Source organism: Hypomesus nipponensis, chromosome 16 (assembly GCF_054491055.1).
Source record: "Hypomesus nipponensis isolate SF chromosome 16, ASM5449105v1, whole genome shotgun sequence".
Lineage (NCBI taxonomy): Eukaryota > Metazoa > Chordata > Actinopteri > Osmeriformes > Osmeridae > Hypomesus > Hypomesus nipponensis.
Genome location: NC_140376.1, coordinates 6,741,149 through 6,765,070, shown reverse-complemented (window position 1 = coordinate 6,765,070; position 23,922 = coordinate 6,741,149). Strand labels below are relative to the sequence as shown.

At 47.9% G+C, this 23,922-nt stretch overlaps 2 protein-coding genes across 2 annotated transcripts; one reads left to right on the top strand and one right to left on the bottom strand.

Moving 5' to 3' along the window:
- The first annotated feature begins 1,245 nt into the window (after positions 1-1,245).
- Positions 1,246-6,084, top strand: cnga3a (cyclic nucleotide gated channel subunit alpha 3a). Its single transcript, XM_084675522.1, has 8 exons — positions 1,246-1,346; positions 1,549-1,665; positions 1,978-2,151; positions 2,457-2,516; positions 3,232-3,426; positions 3,613-3,714; positions 3,823-3,929; positions 4,033-6,084. The coding sequence occupies exons 1-8, from the start codon at positions 1,246-1,248 to the stop codon at positions 5,418-5,420; spliced, it is 2,244 nt and encodes a 747-aa protein (XP_084531648.1). The 3' UTR covers positions 5,421-6,084.
- A 1,571-nt stretch (positions 6,085-7,655) lies between these two features.
- ube3a (ubiquitin protein ligase E3A) lies at positions 7,656-14,782 on the bottom strand. Its single transcript, XM_084675521.1, has 11 exons — positions 14,558-14,782; positions 13,876-13,917; positions 13,315-13,610; positions 11,743-12,980; positions 11,365-11,509; positions 11,034-11,239; positions 10,659-10,823; positions 10,121-10,276; positions 9,944-10,017; positions 9,688-9,831; positions 7,656-9,288 (listed from the first exon to the last, which is right to left on the bottom strand). Coding segments are annotated over exons 2-11 (2,547 nt in total). The 5' UTR covers positions 13,878-13,917; positions 14,558-14,782; the 3' UTR covers positions 7,656-9,167.
- Positions 14,783-23,922: the final 9,140 nt, after the last annotated feature.

The following is a 23,922-nucleotide window of genomic DNA, read 5'->3' as shown; positions in this document are numbered from 1 at the left end:
AATCAAGAAAAGGGTTTTTGGGATTATAAAAACATTGACAGTAATATGGCTCCCTGTGGAGTGCAGCTTGTTCTCTCTGCTTCCCTCTCTGATGCAGGTGTAAGGTATGACACATCATAAACCATGTTGCATTATTTAGTGAATTTTGACTTTATTCATCCATGCAACTTCATGAACTGATACATGTTCCTATTAGAAGTTAGATTTAGTGCCAGTTCAAAAAAATTAATATATTTTCCTTGCTTTGTTTTAGTGGCTACTTAAAGTTCAATTACATTGTTACTGAAATTATTTAAATAACAATGCATTTCTAACTATCGAATGAGAACAATAACTAGTTAGGCCCCTCTTGATTTGATGCATTTATTCATGCACACATATCAATCAGACAGTGTTGGCTACATTACAAAGTTTGCTTGCCAATATTAATTAGCCTAATCCCATCCGAAACCACAACAGCACCAAACACTGTTAGCAAGAACATTACAGGTATACATAACAACCCACCCACAAACAAATAAACACACTTGAAAACATTGTTTTTTTCTTTCCATACTGCTGAAAAGCTGAACCAAGATTATTCATGGCACGGGGCGCAGGTTTGTTTTCAAATGAGGGTGGGGCTGCCTTTTTTATAACTGAGGATGTGGCCGTTAAATATACATCTCTTAATATAAAGTGTGTGGGGGGGACAGATTTCCCGTTTTCAAAAAGTAGACGGGACACGCCCCACCCTTGTGTAATGAAAGGTACACCCCTGAATAATTTACATATTCACGTCCAACAATGTGCATCACGTCAGACTTACAAGTCCTTACCTAGCACATAACCTAAAGACAGGGGTAACACATGCTGTAGGCTGTAGTGTACTTATTCTAAAGCTGAGGTGATCTTTGTGAGTGACAGGGCACTGATCTTGTTTAGTGTTTAGGACATAATCGGGATGTATTTTTAGGAGAGGTACCTAAAAATACATCCCGATTATTTATAGTCTCTCAGATAGCTACATTGTGAAAATAGGTTTCAGCCAGCACATCAACTACATGTCTGACAGTGTCCGATCTTACACTTAGGCTTACAGCTATTCCCATGTGTCTATGACACTTACAACCATGATCATATGCAACGTTGGGACAATGTGACGCCGGGTTTTGTGACAGTGTTGACCCAGGACCTGTGACTGGTGTCATCTACAGTGTTGTACAAGGCTGGATGTCCCTGCGCCGCAGAGCCTGAGGAGAGACCATGGCCAAGATCTGCACAGAGCAGTCTTACCCCACACGCCATCGACCATCCATCCGCACGCCGGATGCTGAGCTGGAAGACGTGGAGAACGGGACCTACAGGTCAGACTTCACCACGGGCGCTGCCACGGCAGTCGAATCAAACGCGCCCAGTCATTTCGCAGTCATTTGCGGCTGACGGAGGTGTAAGAAAAGGAGGATTGCCTCATTGAGACGATCAGGAACGTTAACGTGTGTGTATAACGGTTACGTCTGTAGACGGTGGCTAGACTGTCGCATTTCCTTTTTCCTGTCTCTCCTCCAGGGGGCGCTCTCTGTGTGAGGACAACTCCTCAGAGATGCAGGGGGTCGTGTCTGTGGCCACCAGCAGACTGCCAGAGTCTCGCAGGAGTTCCTTTGCGGGGGCGGGCGCCATGGCCAGGTATTCAGCAAGACGGCAGATTCCACCAGCATTGTTTGATTTTAGGCAGCTTTGTTGAGGCCACCTCCAACCAGTGGCATAGGTTTGTTTTCAAATGTGGGAGGGACAGAATTTTTGGGATACCCGATAATGCGGCCATTGTATGACTTTCTTAATGAAACGGGGGGGGGGGGGGGGCAGATTTGCCAAAAAAAGTGTATAATGAAACCTACGCCCCTGCCTCCAATGCCACCCACCAGTCCAGAAACACTCATATCAGAAACCACAACATTTGTTACCGCGTACCTTCTTTACCTCCCGCTGATCTCCTAGGCTCTCTCACTTCCTGTTCATGCTGCGCAACTGGGCGTCACACAGAATGCACGGCGAGGTCGAGCGACCCGATTCGTTCCTGGAGCGCTTCAGGGGCCCCGAGCTCAAAGAGGCCTCCAGTCGAGAGAGCAACGCCCAGTCTCTGGGCCACCCCGATCGTCTGCGGAAGAGAAAGTATGTCTGTCTTCAACTGCTAGTGTTCCCATAACTGCCCATAACACTGTTCAGAGAGAGATTATTGAGTCTGTAATGGTCAAAATGGTGAAATGTGCTTCAAAGTAAACCTTCCTCCCTGGACGTGGACTAAATATCTTGTGACCCGCTGCACCTGTCATGAGTCATGACCCGCCGTGTAACCTTGTTTAGAGCACGACAGAGCACAAACAGACAGGGGGTGACAATGCCTATCCTATTCAGATGTCTCACTCATCTGTGACACGGCATCATCTAAACGAAACTCTCTTCAATCTTTCTCCAAGTGCTGTCGGTCACTGGCCACTGGCCACTTACAATATGAACAACTGCAACAACACAGACGAGTAAGTCTCCCATACTGGGTCAGCAACTAGGAGACCAAACGTAGTGGGCCTGGAGTCATTCTAGATCCCATAGACTTTTCTAGAAGGCATGTAGCCATCCTAAAATCGGTACTGTTCTAGAAGCTATAGACCGTGTTCTAGAAGCCATATAATGTTCTGGAAGTTGTGTAGTCGTTCTAAATGCCATATAGTTCCAGAAGCTGTGAAGTTTAATGTGTGCTTGGAAGGAACCAAGAAAGAGCTAGCTATGAACCATAATAGAGAATACTAGTATTATAGTACAGTATTGTCACAACACCTATCAAATGACATGGTAAGATGTTGCTTGATAGGTTTACCATACCTTATCTAATGATGGACATTCTTGACTTGGTGTCCCTTATAAGTACATTGTTAGTGCTGGTTATACTGTAAAGCCACCATAGTATAAACAAGAAAAAAAAAGCTATGTTTTCATAGGTGGCATACTCAGGTGGTGTCATGTTGCCATCTAGTGGCCATATGTGTGGCCAGCACCCTAACAGCTCTAACAATGTCAGAGCTAAAACCAAACCTAACTTGATTAGAAATATCCAGCCTCCACCATACCCTCTATATCCCGACTACTTACAGTTCTGTAGCATGGTCCCGTAGTTCACCCACTGTAGTCCATGACAACGCCTCGTAGGTCCCCTCTCTCGTCAACAACATGAAAAGCAAAACGTGTGATCCATAGCAAAAAAGAAGACAAGAAAGAAGAAATAAAAAAAGATGATGACAAAAAGGACGAGAAGAAAGAAGACGAGAAGAAAGAGGATGAGAAAAAAGAGGGGGAGAAGAAAGAGGAGGAGAAGAAAGATGAGAAGAAAGATGAGAAGAAGGATGAAAAGAAGGATGATAAGAAAGATGAGAAAAAGAAAGTGGAGCCCCCGTAAGTATCTCACCGCCGTATCCAAACCATAGCTTAGAGCTCGATACCAGGACTGTGCAAAACACCTGTAAAGGGTAGGATTTCCAAAATCCAGTGTGGATCATTTAAACATGACATCTGTGACAGCAAATAATCCTTAAAAATGTTTGGATTTGGACTGTAATTTGACCAAAACATCGATTTTAGGAAAGAAATTTGGATCATGGACCCCTCTCATGATAACTACTACAGATGGCTGACCGTCATCGCTGCTCCAACATTCTACAATCTGATGATGCTTGTGACAAGGTATCATCTTTGTTTCTCTTTCCCTCTCCTCTTTTCTGCTCTTCATCTCTCCATCTGTCAGGTTTCCATAGTGACCCCAATGGGATTGTCTTTTCCCCTTCTTTCCAGGGCTTGTTTTAATGAACTTCAGAACTCTTACACGACTCTATGGATGTGTTTGGACCTCACCTCAGACATCATCTACTACACTGACACGTTTGTGAGGTCAAGAACAGGTCCGCCACTCTTCCGTGCTGCCTCTCTAAGATCAACCGAGCCAAGACTGAGGTGCATTTGATATCCCAGTTTTCACCATTTTGTTTCCTTTACCTCTGATAGGTTTTCTGGAACAGGGCCTGATTGTGAAAGATGCCAAGAAATTGAGGGCAAAATACAGACAAACGTCTCAGTTCAAATACGACATGATGTCAATGATCCCCACCGACATCCTGATGTTAAAGTTCGGCTACAACAACCCTGAGCTACGATTCAACCGCCTTTTCAAAATGTCCCGACTGTTTGAGTTCTTCGACCGCACTGAGACCAGGACCAGTTTCCCCAACGTGTTCCGTATCAGCAATCTCGTACTCTACATCCTGATCATCATCCACTGGAACGCGTGCATCTTCTTCGCCATCTCCAAAACGATTGGTTTCGGCACAGACACTTGGGTGTACCCCAATATCAGTCACCCAGAGCACGGAAGACTGATCAGGAAATACATCTACTGTCTTTACTGGTCCACCTTGACCCTGACCACCATTGGGGAGACACCGCCCCCGGTCAGGGACATTGAGTACCTGTTCGTTGTCGCCGACTTCCTCATCGGCGTGCTGATTTTCGCCTCCATCGTCGGTAACGTCGGCGCCATGATTTCCAACATGAACAAGTCGCGCGCCGACTTCCAGGCCAAGATCGACTCCATCAAGCAGTACATGCAGTTCCGTAAGGTCACCAAGGACCTGGAGGCCCGGGTCATCAAGTGGTTCGACTACCTGTGGACGGAGAAAAAGACCTGCGACGAGAAGGAGGTGCTGAAGAACCTTCCGGACAAGCTGAAGGCCGAGATCGCCATCAACGTCCATTTGGACACCCTGAAGAAAGTGCGCATCTTCCAGGACTGCGAAGCCGGTCTTCTGATTGAGCTGGTGCTCAAGCTGCAGCCTCAGGTGTTCAGCCCCGGGGACTACATCTGCAAGAAGGGCGACATCGGACGCGAGATGTACATCATCAAGGAGGGGAAGCTGGCGGTCGTCGCCGACGACGGGGTCACCCAGTTCGTGGTGCTCAGCGACGGAGCCTACTTTGGGGAGATCAGCATCCTGGGAATCAAAGGCAGTAAGGCGGGCAACAGGAGAACCGCCAACATCCGAAGTGTGGGCTACTCTGACCTGTTTGCCCTGTCGAAGGACGACCTGGTGGAGGCTCTGACTGAGTACCCGGAAGCCAAGAAGGCGCTGGAGGAGAAGGGGAAGGCCATCCTGATGAAGGACAACCTGATCGACGAGGCGGTGGCAAACGCCGGGGCCGACCCCAAAGACCTGGAGGAGAAGATCGAACGTCTGGAGAGCAACCTGGACGGCATACAGTACAAGTTTGCCAAGCTCCTGGCCGAGTTCTCCGCCAGCCAGATGAAGGTCAAGCAGAGGATCACTCAAATGGAGGCCACAGTTAAGTCAGTCTGCCCCGAGGATCTGTCAGAAGTGGTCCCGGACAAAAAGACTTAGTCATTTCACAGCAGTTTACCCAGAGACTTAACAGTATAAAAAAAAAAGGAAGATTTTCGTTTTTTTAAGATACCTATAAATAGGTAGTTTGACACTTTTCAACCCATTTATATCCATTTATACATTAAAACCGTGTATGTATATTATCATTCATGCAATATGTATTCTTTGTGTGAAAAAAAGAATGTGTCAAAACGTTGCTGTACCATGTATGCAGTGCATATACATTGCGGTATGCTGTGATTAAGATGTACCAAGCACCCTGAACCACACCGCGGAGAAGTTACCTGCAAAGACGGCGGATACCTTTAAGGAGCAGAGTACCCACACTTCGTCAAGGACAAATCCAGCAAACAACCATAAGTGGTTTTGAGAATGTACAGTTTTCCTGTCATGTGAGTTTAGTTCTATGAATGAAATGTTTCACAACTGATTGATTTCCTGTATGTGTCAATGCATTTAGTGTGACGTGTTGGAAACCAGTGTGTTGACGGTGGTTCGTTACCCTCTCACAATAGTCTGTGGGCTGATCTGTTCACTGGAGGAAAGGTCAAACGATGTGAAGGAACAACACAATAGATACGAAAGGCTCCCAATTCATGTATGCATGTCACCACATTGTGTGCTTGTACAGTACTCATGAATTTAGGTTGCACTGTCATCAAAGCACTCCAATGTCTCATAAACGACACAAGTATGAAATCCAATTTTGTCTTTTAGCAGATGTTTGTCAAACAAAATATTGAATAAACGACTTAAAAACTGCATTGTTTGTTGTGGCGGGTTCTTGGCTCAGTGTAGGGCTGCATTTGCGGTGTTCCCTGATAAGTAATCACTAACTTGTGTGGAGAGTTACTGTAAATTCAGAATGAGTATGAATAGAGAAAGGAGCCTATTCAATCTTGTTGTCACAATATGGGCCAGCTCATTCCCCAGCAACAGAGTACAGATCATGTTTTGGTTTCAAGGTTGTCAACACAGCTCAAGGCAGAGCCTGCGCGGCGTCGAACGACCGAGCGGTTCTGTCTGTGAAGACGCGGCGTACAGCCATGCCTGTCGGGTGGAAAACCTCCACCTCTGAGCTGTCTCACCGAGTCGCCTTGTTCCACTGGAGAGAGGCGGCTCTGCTGGAGAAACAGCTGCGCTCTCTGGAGATCCTGAAGAGGCAGACGGAGGCTTCCTTCCGCGCGGAGCAGCGCGCCATCTGCCTCCGCTTCCTTACCAAGCTGCGCGGGACGCGGCCGAGACACGGCGGCGGGGTGAGCGGGAGCCGGCAGGTGGAGACCTCCTCCACCCTGGCCTCCGCGAGTAGCGGCCTCCAGCCCGGGGGAAGAGCCTGCGCGTCAGCGCCGTGGAAGGTCGGCTTGGCGCCGACGACCTCCTCGTCCGTCGCGAGGCTTGGTTCTTGTGCGAGGAGGACCGCTAGCCCACAGGAATGGACCGAGCCAGGGTCAAAGCTCCAGAGAACACACAAACAGAGTCGTCCACGGGCCCCGGACCACCCCTTCACAGCAGGATCGGGGATATCGACAGCAGCTGTGGGAAGCGTCCCTCAGCCCCTCCGTGAGATCCCTCCGCTAAAGCGAAGGTCACATGCTGAGGGTGGCGACCTTCTAAGCCGCACCGACAAACGCCCGGCCGTCCACGGACATGTCCACCCAGGCCCGGACGAAGACGGCGGAGCAGCAAGAGACCTTAGTGAGAGGATGAGGCTATTCATAGGGCAGGTGAGCGTCCTGGGGCAGCAGAACCGCCAACAGGGGGCGATCGTGGATGACTACTACGCTCGGCGGTTGCGGGCTGAGGCCAGGCCGAGAAGAGAGGAAGCCCAGGACATTGAGGAAGAGCTGGGCGGATGGGGGCCGGTTGGCGGGGGGGAGGCCTCCAGGAGTCTTACCCTGAGGAGGGTGGATGAGTCGGCCTCTGGGGAGTACCTGGCCCTGGAGCACTACAGAACCCAGCAGACCAGGGAGAACCTGGTGGAGAGGAACTGGGAGAGAAATACCTCCAACTGAAGCTCCGGGCCTCGCTGTCGTCCTCTCTGAATACAGTGTGGTGGTTGTAGGTAGGTTGGAAAGTTGATGTGACACTGGACGACTTCAAATGTCGACTCAATGATATCATGTTTTCCTCCTGCATACATGCAGTGCTGTGCTTGTTCTGGAGTTCTCGGAGTGTTCTAGAATGTATGGAGGGAGGGTGTCACTCATTCTCTCACTTGTATGACATCAGTCAAAGAATGTAGCCACTTTTAATCCGTTTTGCAGCATTTATACACACAGGTGAGTTATGATGATTTAAATACACATTCTTGTCTCTCCTGAGATAGGCTTTGACCGAATAAAACAGTTTAAGAACTGTACATCTCCACTCTGTGACCAATACACACACACTGTCTTTTTGTGGAGGGCGAAGAGGCTTCAATGTGTGCAGCATAACACATAATAAATCAATCAATCACAAAAACATATCTAAAAACAATACGAACCAATATGAAGAAACAAAACGTTTTCATTTTCCAAGCATAAGAAGCAGTCTCTTAAGTTCAGCTGTGAAGTGGTGGCAAGTACTGCAAAGCCACTTAGGTGAGATGGCAAAGACAGTTGCTACAGTACGTCAGTATGATATGTAAAGTGAAGTGTGGTAACTAAACAGCATAGTCATTCTGTCATGGCATAAAACAGGATACAAAAAAAATAAAATAAAGAACACTGGCCAGGATTGATGGCAGTGTTAAACAAATACCTCACACACACACACACACAAAATAGGTTTGAATCCGACTCTAATCACCTCAGGGAGCCCGGTACGACAGTAAGATGTAGGACTCCAGCCAAGACTGGTAGCTTGGTTTGCTAAAGTCACATTACCGGCGTAGCAGCACCATAAACAACCCTTGGGACAGTGGGTCTGTGAACTGATTACAGCAGTCCTACGCCTCAGACCACACTGATGGCAAGAGAAAGGGGAAGACTTCAGGTCCATCTACAGGAGAACATGTTCCTAGAAAGACAGACAGTATATATATGTATATATGCTGTACACTGTACCGTTCACTGACCTGCTAGTTAAGTGCACTTTCACAGTTTCACGACAATCAGACACGGTTCAAAACTGCTTGAAATTTTGCTCAAATGGTATTACACGGCAAAAATCGAAAACTCCATTGAAAAGAAAAGAGGGGGGAAAAAAAGCTAAAGAAAAAAAAGAACTGTCTTTGGAAAACATCGAAGCAGTAACAGTGTTGGGTGTAGGGTGGGTGGGTGAGGGGGGGGGATTGGGGTCACAGTCATCCAAGACCTGGCACAGAACACACTGTTTGAGCAATGAGCAAACCCCTCAACAACAACAACAAAACGCAACGGGGGCAAGGAGGCAAGCAGCCGACCCAAAAATGTATCCGACACATCAGCGATAGCATTTGCTGCTTTACGGTTTTGCATTGTTAACAAAACCAGCTGAACGCTGGGTAAAAATATATACATTTTGAATCTTAAACTTCTCAATCTTTTTTTCTAGGAGGTTTGCTCATTGTTCTCCCTTTTTCAAATAATCGCAATCATACTACATAGTGTAGGTTGCCGAAGTGTCCGCGCGCGTGTGTGTGTAGTGACAGTGAGGGGTATTCAGGCACGGGATCACTGCAGTTCTTCCATTTCAACCCACTGTACTCCCTATCGTTGACTTTTCCCTCTTCTGAAGATAGCAAACTGCACCCAGGAAGTGTTCCCAGGCTCGTCTGTCCAATCACAGCATCCCGAATCCTTTGGCATAGGTGATGGCTTTGAGGAGCCTTTCTTTCAGTTTCTCCTTGGTGGAGTACTCCGGAAGCAGCAGTGCGTTGAAGCAGGTATGAGAGGTGGGTAACCTGGAGGAGGAGGTGGTGAGAGAGAGGGTGAGAGAGAGAGGGTGAGAGAGAGAAAGAGAGATGAGGGGACAAGGGGGAAAAGAGAGCAACATGGGAGTGAGGGAGTGAATCAGAGAGAGATGGTGTGGGGAGGGTGAAAGAAGATCGAGGGAGGGGGGCGGGGGAGGGAGAGCGAGTGAGTGAGAGAGAGGGATAGTGAGAGAGACAGACAGATAGACAGGCCGAGAAAGAGAGTAAATGAATGAGTGAGGGACAGAGTGAGAGACGGAGAGGAGGAAGATGGGGAGGGTTGGGGGAGGGGGGGTGAGAGATGGAGGAGGGGGTGGAAGAAGAAAAGAGGCAGACTGAGACGGAGACGACCGACCCTTAAGCCCGCGTCAACAAGGGACCGGAGCTGACCTGTCAGTGTCCGGGCCGTTCTTAGCGATGATCATCTTCAGCTTGCCCAGGCCTCCCACGGGCGCCCTGTCTGTGCCTGTGGTGAACTGGAGAAACAGCCTCTTCTGCTCCACACCGAACATGTGCACCGTTTCCCAGAAGTCTCTGCAAGCAAGCGAAATCAAAAAAAAAAAAATGTGCTTGCTGGTCGAAGCAAAAACCAAGCAATGTTACGGTGTCATGGCAAGAAATGTATCATAATAACATATCTGTTTACTTGATAATTTGGCAATCTTTGCTGTAGCCGCCGTCATACTCTGTGGTCTCTTCAAGGGCCTCAAAGTCAAGATTCTATGAAGTCAGGGGAGTCGCGGTTAGCGAATGCTAACAAGAGATAGCGTCGGAGAAAAAAAAACAAGACCAAAAGTGCTTTCTCTGAGATGACTCTCCCTACCCTGCTTCCACAGATGAGCAGCTCCACTTCCTCCGGCCGGAACAAGCACTTGAGCGGAGACTCGTTGGTCACCATGTGGAAGCCTCTCTTGAAGGCTCTGAATTGCCTCTCCACGCTGGTGTTGAGGGTGTACTCTGCATACAGACACACAAACTCCTGGCGGACGAACACAGACAGAGACAAATCAGAGATACAAGAACACAATGTCATGTCAACACAATGTCATCACTGGGAGTCAGGTGGCTCAGCGGTTAGGGAATCGGGCTACTAATCAGAAGGTTTCCGGTTCAATTCCCGGCCGTGCAAAATGATGTTGTGTCCTTGGGCAAGGCACCTCACCCTACTTCCCTCGGGGGAATGTCCCGGTACTTACGCTCTGGATAAGTGCGTCTGCTAAATGACTGAAAATCACAAAGAAGGCTGACTACTTTTTTCCCCCGAAAACACATAACAACTGCATGACGGTGTGAAGACACCTGAAGGAGCCGGGCTGACAAGACGCTTTGTGCGTTTCCCCGTCGCCCAGGACTCTACGCACCTTTCTGTTCTCGTTCGTCACCGGGATCTTCTCCCCGTCTTCCTTCAGGTCGTACGTGGTGGGCTCTCCGAACAGGTCGGTCTGGGAGATCTGGAAGGTGAGCATCATGTCTTCCTCCACGTTCCCGTCGTACTCCAGCAGCTGTGTCAGACTCTGGTAGAGAAGCTGCCGGAAGGCACCACACAACTTATCAGAGCCGCGCCTCTTCGGGGCCACTCGTCAACCGAGCACCTTCACACGCACACACGCACGTACACGTGTACACACTGACACACACACCTAATCACCTCCTCTGCCAACAGTGTACGTGAAGTGCGTGTGTGTGATAGGAATGTCAATTGATCAAACTCGGAAGATTCCAGCATGCTACCGTACTGGATGCGAGTCAGCCAGGTCCAGATGAGTCCCCTTCTTGCCCATGAGCTTCCTGTAGACCACCATGGGGAAATGGACGTCCAGGATGCAGTTGTTGTAAATGGCCAGTCCTAGAACGATCCCGATCAGTGTGTACTGAGCCTCGTTCTCCAGCGATGAGGGGTTGAACCAGAAGAGCTTGGTGTCGTCGTCGTACGTGAACATCCCTGCGGGGCCACCGCGACGGACAAACACGGAGAAAGGAGTTCAGAAAAAGGGAGGTTCGAACCCAGAAACGGAGAAAGTGAAATGATCGTCTGACGCGTGATGTCTGTCAAGATGCAATTCTCACCAATATCAATGTTGAAGATTTCCTCCAAAACCAACTGAAAGAACTCTTTGGAAACGCCTCCCTCATCCACTCCTTGCTCCCCCTCGAACTCCACAAACAGCTGCTTCTTCAGGTCTGAAGGGTTCTCCATGGAAATCATTTCCAGCTGAAACACACGCAACACGGTTAGAGGCACTTGGGATCATGACATTGCAGGTTCAAATCCCGCCTGTACCATATTTTTGCTTAGGAGAAAAGGGCCTAAAGGCAGACCATAATAATAATTATTAGATTATTCTTAAATTAACTAATAATAATAATTTAGATAATATTAAGGGCTAATAAGACATGATTATCCCCCCCCAGTGCTGTTACTCTGTGTGGCATTCCGAGGCTTACCCGGACCAGGGCGTCATCGATAATGTGGTCTCTCCTCACTTTGAGCCTGAGGTAAGGGTTGTGCTGCTGGCCCTGCACCATGCTGTAGAGCGCCGTGATCCTCCGCTCGCTGTACATGCGGATGCGGTTGTCGTAGTACAGGCCCTGGTTCTTGGTGACGGCGTTGAGGATGAACGGGCAGCTCTGGAAGGAGAACTTGCTCTCCGAGTCCACCTTGAAGAAGGTGAAGTCCTTGTCCATCTCCACCACCTCGTTCAGCGGCTCGTTGACGAAGTCCTCGAAGGGGACGAGGGGCGTCCGGCAGTCCAGGGTGCGCACGCCCAGCTCCTGCTCCAGGGGGTCCACCCGTGGGCCCTTCCGGTGGGTGCGCTCCTCCCCCAGGAGCTCCTGCAGGGTCAGCTCGCTGGACTCGAGCTCCTCGTCCTCCTCCTCGTTGTGCCCCACGTCCAGGTCGCCGGCCAGGACGTTGGCGTAAAAGACCAGCTTCAGACACTTGACGGCCGCCACCACCGCCTCGTCGTCGTTCACCAGGTTGTCGCTGTCGTACTCGTTGCTGATGACGGTGAAGGTGATGAGCTGCTGGAAGGTCTCCATCATGCGGCGGATCTGTGCGCCGGTATACCGGGACCACAGGCGCGTCAGCCTGGCGAGCCCAGGCAGGGGGAGCTTGCTCATGGCCTTGCAGAACACCGGCATCGCCACCTCCAGGTACTCGGGGCTGTGGAGGTTCCGGTTCTCCATCACGATGATGAAGATGTTCAGGTAGTTGGGGTCGCTGTCGTACACGTCCAGATAGGTCAGGTCCAGCTCCAGATTGGGAGTCAGGTACACCAGCGCGTTGAGAAAGGCCGCCTCCGTCAGCTCGTTGGACAGCAGCTTGTCGTAGACCCTCCTCACCGCGTCAATGTCCACAGACACGTCGAAGGGGTCGAACCTCGAAGGGGCGCTGTCCTCCCTGGAGGGCTCCGCCTCTGCCGCCGCCGCCGCCGCAAAGGCCCCTGACCCCTCCTCCTCCGCCGACGTCTTCTCATCCTCGCCGGCTTCCGTTTCCTCGTCTCCGGAGGGGCGGGATTCGCGTCGGTCCTTGCAGAAGACCCGGCCTTTCCGGAAGCTGTGCACCAGGGCGTCCGCGTTGGAGAAGATCCTGCCGATCACCCGGATCATGGGAGAGAAGTCGCCCGTCGCCTCGCAGGCGTCCATGATGTTGTTCACTGTGTGTTCGGTCAGGTAATGCACCTCTGAGGACAGATCCAGCAGAGTCACAGTGAGTAAACAGACAGGAAGCACAGGAAACTGTCGTTTTAGGATAGGTCATACAGTAAGTGAAAAAGAGAACATTTATTGTTATTACTGAAATGTTTTTTGTATTGGAATCTTTTGTAAGGCCTGGAGTGGGTAAATGGGGGTGAGAGGTTAAAATAATGTAAAAAAAAAAAAAAAAAGACCTCATGAATTTTACCTGCTAAACAAATATATATACACACACATATATATACATACATACATACATACATACATACATACATATATGAAAGAAGACACATGCAGTGCGTTTGGTTCATCTGAGGCTACCTTTGTAGTCTTCTCTGGCGCTCATCTCGCTGTCGCTTCTGGTTAAAGCCGGGTGGATGCCGTTGGCTCCGTCGTCCGGATGGGCCCCGTCGTTCTCTTTGTCAGAGGGGTGGCGATCACAGAGTTTGGCGTTAATCTTACATAGCTCCAGTGCCCTGACCGCGGCTGTGTTGCTATCCACGGGTTGAAAATCAAGACACGACGCACAGAATGTATTCGTGCAGTCCCCATTTCCACAGCCCTCGGTTAACTGGCGAAAGTAGCGCTCGATTAGATGCTTTGCAGTCGCTTTCTTCCTGCACAAAATGTTCAAACAGGAAATGAGAAGGTTTAATTCATACTAGCTCTCCTCATACATCCAAATAATGACCCATTAAAACAAATCAAGGATGTTTAAAATGCCCTTCACTGGCCCATGTTGCCATCTAACAACAGACACCTGTCAGACTGTCACTGATGGTCCGGGCCAGTGTCCTAGACCAAGCACATCAAGAAAATGGTACAGTACGAAACCATGGCAACACTGGAATTAGTATTGGCATGCCAACTGAGACCACTTACATTCGGCTTGATTCAGAGTCACTTGTGATATTTGATGGTGCTCTGAAATCACAAGAAAGCAATCTTAAGAGGTATAATCTCCTGATGTGTAGTACTAGGCCTACATGTTAACTCACGGTATCCAAGCTTTTGCCATAAATATGGTAGGCCCAAACATGTTAATTCATGGTATCCATTGCCATACATATGGATGCTAGTGCCAGTAGACCAACTGGATGATGGAAGAATGCAGAACGTTTGAATGGCTTCAATTTCTCTAGCCCTCTTACGAGGTCAAAGCCCTTCAACACAACGGTCTAAAAACTTAATTCTCGACTTGTTGACACAATTCCCCCCTAGTTGTCACATTCAGCATTGCTGGGCTACACTGTCGCCTTGGCTAATGCTGCTTGAACATCATGTTGCAACAATGTTTACGGTTATTGGTTCACATCGCACATGCACAGTTTTGTCAACATGGAGAAGAGGGGAGGGGAAGGGGGCAAGGACATTTTTAGCCGCTTCTGGCTAATTCTAGCGATGTCCTCCAAGTCAAATCTCTCTATTTATGAGACAAATAACAACATAAGTGCATACATGAATACAGTATTTACAGCGGGGTGTAAACTAATGTCCTAAAGAAGTTCCTAACACAAATGTAGAGAAGTAACGAAAGGTTGTAGGCTTATATTTTTCTACCGACCTGTCAAAGTACAGTAGCTTCGTTTACTGGGACTGATTTTTCTACAGCGGTGCGTAAGTCCTCTCCTTGACAGTCCTCCACAAATTAATTCACGTTGAGAACCTGTGTCCTTTCGATGTGGATTTCTGTTTCTCTATATTTCTGATAATACTGGTATTTTCTTTTAATCTAAGATACAGTACTTTTGTTTTGGGGCCTGAACTGTCAAGTCACGAAATGTTCACTGCCATTTGAGTAAACACTGATATATCCCAGCGTGCAATGCGCGACTTGTCAAAAAAAACGTCCAATCAGAACTCATCTTATGACGACACGATAGATGGGGGCCCTAGGATAGTTTTGTGATAAGGGTTGAGGGTTGTGATATTAATGCCTACATTGGATTAAAGAATTGATAATTAATGAGTGAAAAGTTGTTGTGTGTAAAAATTATTGCACACATTACATTTCAATTGCAAGAGTGAAATATGTGTGTGTGTTGGGGGGAAGGTGTTGAAAAATATGATGGATTTATCCTTTTCCAAAAATAAATAAAAATGCATATCATACAGTCCTTCCAAAATTGTTCTTGATCGCAACCTGTAATACTAAATATAATCAGAAGATGGCAGTGGTTAGTAATGACCGCAATCAAAGCCAGGCATGTAACGCAATTACAATTTATGGTTATTTCTCCCTTGTGCTGTGAACGTGTTTCTAAGGAAGGGAACTGTCTCCATAACAACTTGAACAGATTGATCAGAACAAAATGTGAAGATATTTAAAACACACTCGGGAAAACCTGTCAACTCCTTTAAACCTTTTATAACCTTTCCCTCCTTTTACACAATTGTAGTTGAAATATATTACTGTCGACCTTTTTAGCAAGGGGGGATAGAGAGTTATGTTCATTTTGAATGACCTTTTCAAAGGGGATGTAATACAATGAAGTGAACATCACAGATATAGCTGGAGATGTGAAAAGCAAAAAAAAAACGCTACAGAAAACCAAGGCAACGTTTTAGTTTCTGTGTGTGTGTGTGTGTATATGTGTGTATGATCATTTGTTTACAGAACTTAAAGCACTCACCGTGCTCGAGTCCTATATCAATCGGGTGGAAGAAAACGAGTCGACGGGACACGTGGTCTGGACCCCTTTAAGATCGTCTGAGCCGGTGGAGCATGCGTTCGCCAGACAGCTCATTTCTCTAGGCTTTCCTCTCCATCAGTTTTAGGATCTAGTTAAATGGCACTGACGAACAACCTTTCATGAATCAAATAACCCACGGCCTTGACACCCACAGTCCAATTCATTTACATCCTGGGAGCCAGCCATCGACACTGTATCACAATACTAATGGTGGGGAGGAAGTTTGTGGAGAGAAAACATAAACAGCATCTGTATAGATCTTTTCTAATACAATGCTGAGCCTACTATCCCAACACATCACCAACATACACACACTCACAAAAGCGCACACGCACACATTTTCGGCCTAGGTGAAGTCGACGGCACTGCTTGTGTCATTATTTACATACAGATGGCATATTCTATCGGTACAAGGACCTTATTTCCATCTGATGTAAGGCTGGAGGTGGGAGGTGAGGTGTACATAATTCTTGAGTAGCGGATGCATATTTAGGCCTACACACGGGATATAATACCCAGACTATGATTGATCCTTCTGGTATTGTTTTTTTCTCACACTCATGCATTGCAGATGTTATCAATTCAATGGTACATACATTCATTAACTCGGTTTTCCTCTTTGGTCTGCTGAGACCCGCATTGTGGTAGTCAACACACACACCTTAAGCCCCCAGTGAGCATTATGGGATAGGATTACCGGCTGAGTATTTTTAAGGGGCTTATGACGGGTTTACAATACCTGAACACCACCGCGGTCGTTTACCTTGCTCCTCGCTAGCGGGAAGCAATGCAATCAGAATCATAACCTTTCATAAATCAACACTGGCATGCGTCACTGGTACTCCAAACCCATGGCACCTCATTCTGAAATAGTGCCTTGTAAATTATGCATTATTTAATCCATGTGCACAGCCCCCATGGTGTTGGGGACTGCTTGTCATTCTGTGCGTGCGCGTGCCAGCTTGGGATGGAGTTTTGCATTCGCTGTGACATTTTGTTTGAGCAGTTATCAGTCCTCCGTGTCACAGGGAGAAGGTTTGGTCGTTTAATCATGTGCCAGCGGTATGAGGGAGGTCGCCAGGGGTCAAAGCAGCTGCTCAACATGCCTTTTAATGCACGTGGCATTTCACGTGACAAACTGACTAACTAGAGTCAGAATCCCGGGGTAGTTGAAACACAATTAGATTAGAGGTGAAGACAGGGAAGAGTCTCATTCTCATGACTTTAAGCTACGTTTCTAAACAGGACCCCAGCAGCTTGTCAATGACGGCACTATGAGGGAGGGATGCCCCTATTACTCAGTCGGAACACAATACAAAGGTAACAAACGACAACAAAGGGAATCCATGTCTTCTTTGTTTAACACTGAGCTGTGCATTTGGGGACTGCATGCAGTTACCAACTCCAACACTGGGAGTCTCTACAACTTCACGACAGACCGGCTTCAGGCACACTGGCAGCCATCGCAGGAAAGCATCAGTTTGTACCCTAAGATTGATGATGGAGATAACATTTTTGCTATGCCATGCATATCTCGTAAACAATTAATCACTGTAGCTATTTGTTCCATAGAGAGGTGTCTAAATGGATGTCAATATTGAATACAGAATGTGAACATACACACACACACACACATATGCTGTGACACGCTTATGGGTTATGTTACAGTTTGTGTGCTTGTGTTGTTGTGTTTGCATGCCCATTTGAGCAAAGTTATCTCTGTCATTTCTTTAAAGGGGTAAACAAGTAAACAAGTAAACAAAACAAAACCTCTGGAGTGTTTCATTTTTCAGTGTCAACACCAACATGGGCAGATGCTGTCATCATGCTATGACACTCTGACACATCTAACATATGATGTGCTTTCCATCTGGTTCCAGGGCTCCGTGAAGCCCTGAGGGTCGTCTCAGGACACCTAAAACAGATGTGCCACCCCCGGGGACAAGAACCTCAAATAATAATAACGAAGCAAACTGGATTTCTTTTCCCACCGCATCTACAGTAATACTCTGTGATTTACCTCCCTCACGTCCAGACCATAAAGACTGGAAGGTTGGGGTCGGGAGGGAGAGGGGGAGTGGGGGGAGGGGTGGGGGGCGTGCTTAATGATACCTCATGAATTCTGTGCGGCTTTGAAACAGAGACAGGAACAGTAACAGTGTGACTGATAGGAGACCTTGCATTCAGCAGTAACGGCACAATCTGGGGGAGAGACGTGGATCAGTCCAGGACGCTGGGATTAATGCATGTTCTCGGGGATTACGAGAATGATTTAGAATGGCTCCTGTCGTCCCAAATGCCCTCCTCCTCTCCCTTCTCCCTCTGTTGAGGAGACCGTGAGTCAACCTCTTCAGCTAAACAAATGTGAATCTGTGTCATTTTCACATCTTTAGATTTTGCTGATTACAGCATCTTCAATGATTCGAGAAATTGCCCTTTGATAATACCATGAAGCGTGGACTGCGTAGCACTCCCAGTCCTTCAGAACCGCAAGCTGCTGAGAGCTACAGATCACAGAGGGAGAGAGAGAGCTACGGAGAGGGAGAGATGGAGAGAGATTGGGAATACGAATGAGAGAAAGAGAAACAAAGAAAACAAGAGTGAAAGATAGAGAGGCGGAGAAAGGGAGGTAGAGAGAGAAAGAGTGGAAACTAACCCTAACCCTGAGAACTATAGCGACAGAGAGAAAGAAAAGAGACAGAAAGAGATAAATAGAGAGAGATAAATAGAGAGAGAGAGAGAGAGAGAGAGAGAGAGAGAGAGAGAGAGAGAGAGAGAGAGAGAGAGAGAGAGAGAGAGAGAGAGAGAGAGAGAGAGAGAGAGAGAGAGAGAGAGAGAGAGAGAGAGAGAGAGAGAAAGAGAGAGAGAAGCTGCCCCATCGATATCTGTAGCCAACCAAAGCTTTACAGTCCACAGCTCTGACACAAGGGCCTGCTGTACCATTTCCATTTTACAACACAAGCGCTGTTCCTAACTAACCTCTCTGCTCAGGTCATGTACCTTCTCAATTATTCAACGCCGCAAAATCAGGGATTTGAACAGACTGCCCGTCGGACAGACCAGCGCTGAGCTAAACCTGCTCTGCACTGTATAAGCCCCGCCCCCGCAGGGAGGGCAAACACGTTTAGTCATCCCAGCCTTCATGATCCCAGTCAGCCTTAGGACAAGATGAGAGGGTAACACGACGGAAAGAGGCTTCACAGTGAAGATGAAGCCCCCCCCCCCCACACACACACAGTTCAGCACGGACCGCGGTGTCGCCTACACGAGGCACACTGTACCAGGGGAACACATCAGTCTGACCCTGCGGATGCATCGTTGACGTGAAATATGTGCGGGCGACGGCGGGCGACTGTCAGCCGTGTTCACGCAGCCAGCCAGACTGAGGCCTGGGGAAGGTTGTTCCTAGGACAGGGGTAAGGTTGATCCTAGGACAGAGGGAAGGTTGTTCCTAGGACAGGGGGAAGGTTGTTCCTAGGACAGGGGGAATGTTGTTCCTAGGACAGGGGGAAGGTTGTTCCTAGGACAGGGGGAAGGTTGTTCCTAGGACAGGGGGAAGGTTGTTCCTAGGACAGGGGGAAGGTTGTTCCTAGGACAGGGGGAAGGTTGTTCCTAGGACAGGGGGAAGGTTGTTCCTAGGACAGGGGGAAGGTTGTTCCTAGGACAGGGGGAAGGTTGTTCCTAGGACAGGGGGAAGGTTGTTCCTAGGACAGGGGGAAGGTTGTTCCTAGGACAGGGGGAAGGTTGTTCCTAGGACAGGGGGAAGGTTGTTCCTAGGACAGGGGGAAGGGGGCACTATATAGGAATGTTTCCTCATCATCGTTAAGTGATTCCTGGAAATGTGCCACGGGACCAGCAGAGAGAAAGACAGAAACAGAGACAGAAAAAGAGAGACACACAGAGAGAGAGACAGAGAGAGAGAGACACGCACAGAGACACGCACAGAGAGAGAGAGAGAGAGAGAGAGACAGAGAGAGAGAGAGAGAGACACAGAGAGAGAGAGACACAGAGAGAGAGCGAGAGAGAGAGAGAGACACAGAGAGAGAGCGAGAGACACAGAGAGAGAGCGAGAGACAGAGAGAGAGCGAGAGAGAGAGAGAGAGAGAGAGAGAGAGAGAGAGAGAGAACGAGAGAGAGAGAACGAGAGAGAGAGAACGAGAGAGAGAGAACGAGAGAGAGAGAACGAGAGAGAGAGAACGAGGGTAAGTGAGGCCATTAAAAGAGAATCCAAGTGCTCCATGATCACGGTGAGCCTGCTTCTCCAGAGTCCCGCAGGCTACAGCATGGTCTCTGGGCCGTGTCTATGGCCAGCATAATTAACACGTCCTACCTCTCTCCCGACTTGGACCGCTGGCTCTCATTATCCACTCTCCCCATCATCTAACTCTGCTCAGTACTGATAGACTACAGTACCAGTTACCTCACAGCACATCCAGGCAGTATGCAAAGGTGCAGGTTTGTTTTCAAATGTGGGTGGGGCATTTTTTTGTTGTTGTTAAAACTGAGGATGTGGTCGTTAAATATAACATTCTTAATAAAGAGTGTGTGTGTGTTGGTGGGGGGCGGGGGAGTGAACACTGAAGAGGTGTGGGAGGTTTGGACCGACCGTGTCACTCTGGGAGGACAGAGCCTCTCCATGTCTTCTGGGTATGGAGGCAGATGGCCCTGGCCAACCCCGCTCTTTCATTTGCAAAATTGGAGCCTAAAGTGACTTGACGCCTGACGCACGTCTTCTGCACGGGTGTGAATCAGAGGCCAGTATTACTCTCCGGTCTCCCCCACACCCTCTGTTGAGTTGGGGACCGCCCAACACATAAACTAGTCGGTAGGAGGCTGTAACACGGCCCGGTGGCAGTCACATCGAAGCAGACACTTTTATGAGGTGGCTCAGGAGATTGGAAACGTTCTGATTTGCACCTATTAAAACTATGAACGGTGAAGAGGGTCGTGGTGGTTCACGATTGGAGCCCACCGGCCTCACATGCGGGAAAACATGCAAATAACCTCCACAACTGCAGCTGCGCGAGCCTCATCTCTGCCCGCGGGCGCAGGTAATCAAAAAAAGTTGTCAGGACGATGAAAGGAGAGAGGAGCGGATCCATTTATTCGCACAGAAGAAGGTCGTCCAATCACATTAGTCACCTGCTACATATCATCGTGGACTGAGATAGGACAAGCTTGTGACGGCAATTAATTTCATACTCTATTCCTGGTCATATTCTAGAAAGCAGGAACAAACCCCAAAAGACTTCAGAGAGACAAAGAGAGAGAGAGAGAGAGAGAGAGAGAGAGAGAGAGAGAGAGAGAGAGAGAGAGAGAGAGAGAGAGAGAGAGAGAGAGAGAGAGAGAGAGAGAGAGAGAGAGAGAGAGAGAGAGAGAGAGAGAGAGAGAGAGAGAGAGAGACAAAAAGCACTACAAAGTCGCAAAAGATGCACATATTATGCAGAAAAAAACAGCTGATCAATCTGTCTGCGTATACGACCTCGGCAGCAGGGCGCTGAAAGAGATAGAGAGAGTATCGCGCAAGGGCGGGCTAGTCATCATTATCTGTGTTAAAATGAGGAACTTGCTTTTGAAAAGTGCAGTGACGGTCAGTAATTTGCCGATCCCAGGGTAAGGGCGGAGTAACGGCGGCATCAGCACTGCCGCCTCTGTCCCATCGCCCTCGCTGCGCCTTAAAAGAAATTCATTAATAACGGCTTCACCTGGCGAGGGACCACAGATGCACCGCTCACACAGCTAAAGCAAACCTCTGCAACAACAGGCCAAAGATCATTCATCTTGTAAAGGCCCATCGCCTCCTCCCCGCCCGCCCGCCCGCCCGCCAGGTCTCAGAGGAGAGACGTGCCGGGGCAAGGGAAGAGAGACGGGGGAGAGGGATGGAGAGGAGAGCACAATCAGGCTTGGGCACTCCTTCAATAAACAAAGATTTTCCCCAGGAGTGGCCAGCACGTCAAATATTGAGCACTGATTGACCAACTCCACATATAGGCTAACAATGTTACTGTGACATTGGTGTAATTACCTGTATTTTTGTTCCGTTCTTTTTACGTTGAATGAAAACCTTGTTGTTTGCTAGCAAGCACACAAGACAGACAGTTGCCAAGTCAGCTACAAACTTTGAACCTATGGCAGGGACTCCCGGTCTGCAGGGACACGGCAGTGCCTTCTGTGCTTATGGGACAACATCAAGCCTCGTCTGACCGCTGGAGTTGAACAGAGGTGACAAGGGAGGGGGCAAGGGAGGGGGCAGCAAGACCCCTCCAGAGACCTGGGTTGTGTGTATGGGCAAACACAGAGATACACACGCAGTCCTCCTGCCACCAGGACCCCGCTGGGACAGGGATGACCATATGCCCCCTCAGTCCAGATCCACAGCAACATCCGTCTCCCGGGGTTACACTCCCAGCTGCTCCTCCATAGGTCAGCACGGAAGGGGGTTCGGTTTGGTTCCTCAATACACTGGTCGCGATGTCGTTCAAACCTGCAAGTAGCGATTTATCAAATTACTTTTATTCAGCTCAGGGTTTCAGTTTTGATATGCACAAAAAAGGATTAGACACAGGTGTTCTCTTTTTCCAAATCAGTTTAAATTTATTAAATATTTCAGATGCATCAGAACTAAAAACGGCATTAAGTAGGCATTGCCCGAACACCACATCAGACAGAGAGAACAGCTGGAGAAGTCCGTGAATCAGCAACGGCACCGTAAACAGTACATCCCATAATAACATAACACCGCAACAACGTTGTTGGTGGTAAAAAAAAAAAAAACCCTTAACAGGAAACCCTCAAACAAATGCTGTGACAGTTCAAATTAACAGATAACTATGACAGCCACCATGTGAAAGGAACAAAGCAACAAACCAGGAGGTGTCCCAGGGTCAAGTACTGGGAGAGGGTGACCGGGTGTCAGAGAAGAGGGCTCACAACTATCAGAGCTCCGTAGATGGCAGCAGGAATTGAGGCCTGGTTTGGTTCCAGAGTTCTAGAGTGTTCCGCATGTTCAACAGCAAAGAGAAGAGAGGAGACAGCAGCGCGATAACAGCAACACCTCCATCAAAACATGGATGTTATACTGGAGACCTAAACTGTGAAACAGGTGACCATTTAAAAATAAAACACATGAAAAAGAGATGGATTTAAAATCCTTATGGATGTGCAGCTGAATTATCTTAGTGTTATCTTGGTGATGGTAAGTATCAAAGTCTTCAATAAGAAATAACCTTTTCCAGTGTTGAGGAACGTGACTGTTTAGGAAATACACCCTGATGGACTGGATAACAGTTGGTCCATCGAACACTTCAAGAGATGATACTGTCAGAACAGATTTGGACATATCATTATATAGCATCATAACAATCAGCTAAAAGGCTTTACAGGCACTGCTTGGTACAACCCTGAAGTTTTTGGAAAAAGCACTGTTAGCATCATGGTATGGCTGAACATGGTTTCATTTACCTAAACTAAACAACACCAAATGCGAGTGTTGCAACGTGTGCATAGTTAGAAACAATTACTTTTGTAACTGAACATGATCAAAAAAATAATTAAAAAAAACAGTACGATTTGAGATAGGATATATATCCAGAATCTTTGGTAGGAAAGAGAAGAATATGTAACAAACGTGACTGCTTAAATTCAGAGTAAGTACACACTAGAAACAGAGAACTTGCATTGATATTTTAGACATTATCCTTTTGAAGCCATCTGCTCAAGGTACTTGGAATGCTCTTCCATAGAATGTTGCTCACGTTACTCATGGTCAGGCCGTTTTTTCATTGGCTGCCAAATCGCCGGAAAATTCCGTAGTGCAACTTTGGATTCTATCTGGGAAGGAGCAGTGGGTAGCAGAAAAACAACAAACTTAACAATCATGAGTCAAAGGTCATACTCTCTTGGTCCTTTGGAATGCTGGATTTGGGACACCAGTAAACTGTGTGTATTGGTTGAGATAAAAAAACACAAAAAACTATTATTACAACTTACAGTTCTACTGCAGTCTGTGAACCTTCAGCTGACCCTCAACACACACATACACGCACACAAACACACGTGCACCCCACGCACACTGTCTGAAGGAGTGAAGACTTGAAACACAGAAGTGACCTCGCTGTGCTCAGGACAGACACTCAGAGGCATCTGAGGGGCTCTCACAAGGGCTACATTACTTGGCTTTGTAAAGGACTACATGTCTCCATAGAAACAGCACAGGAGGAAACTGAGGAGAACCAGA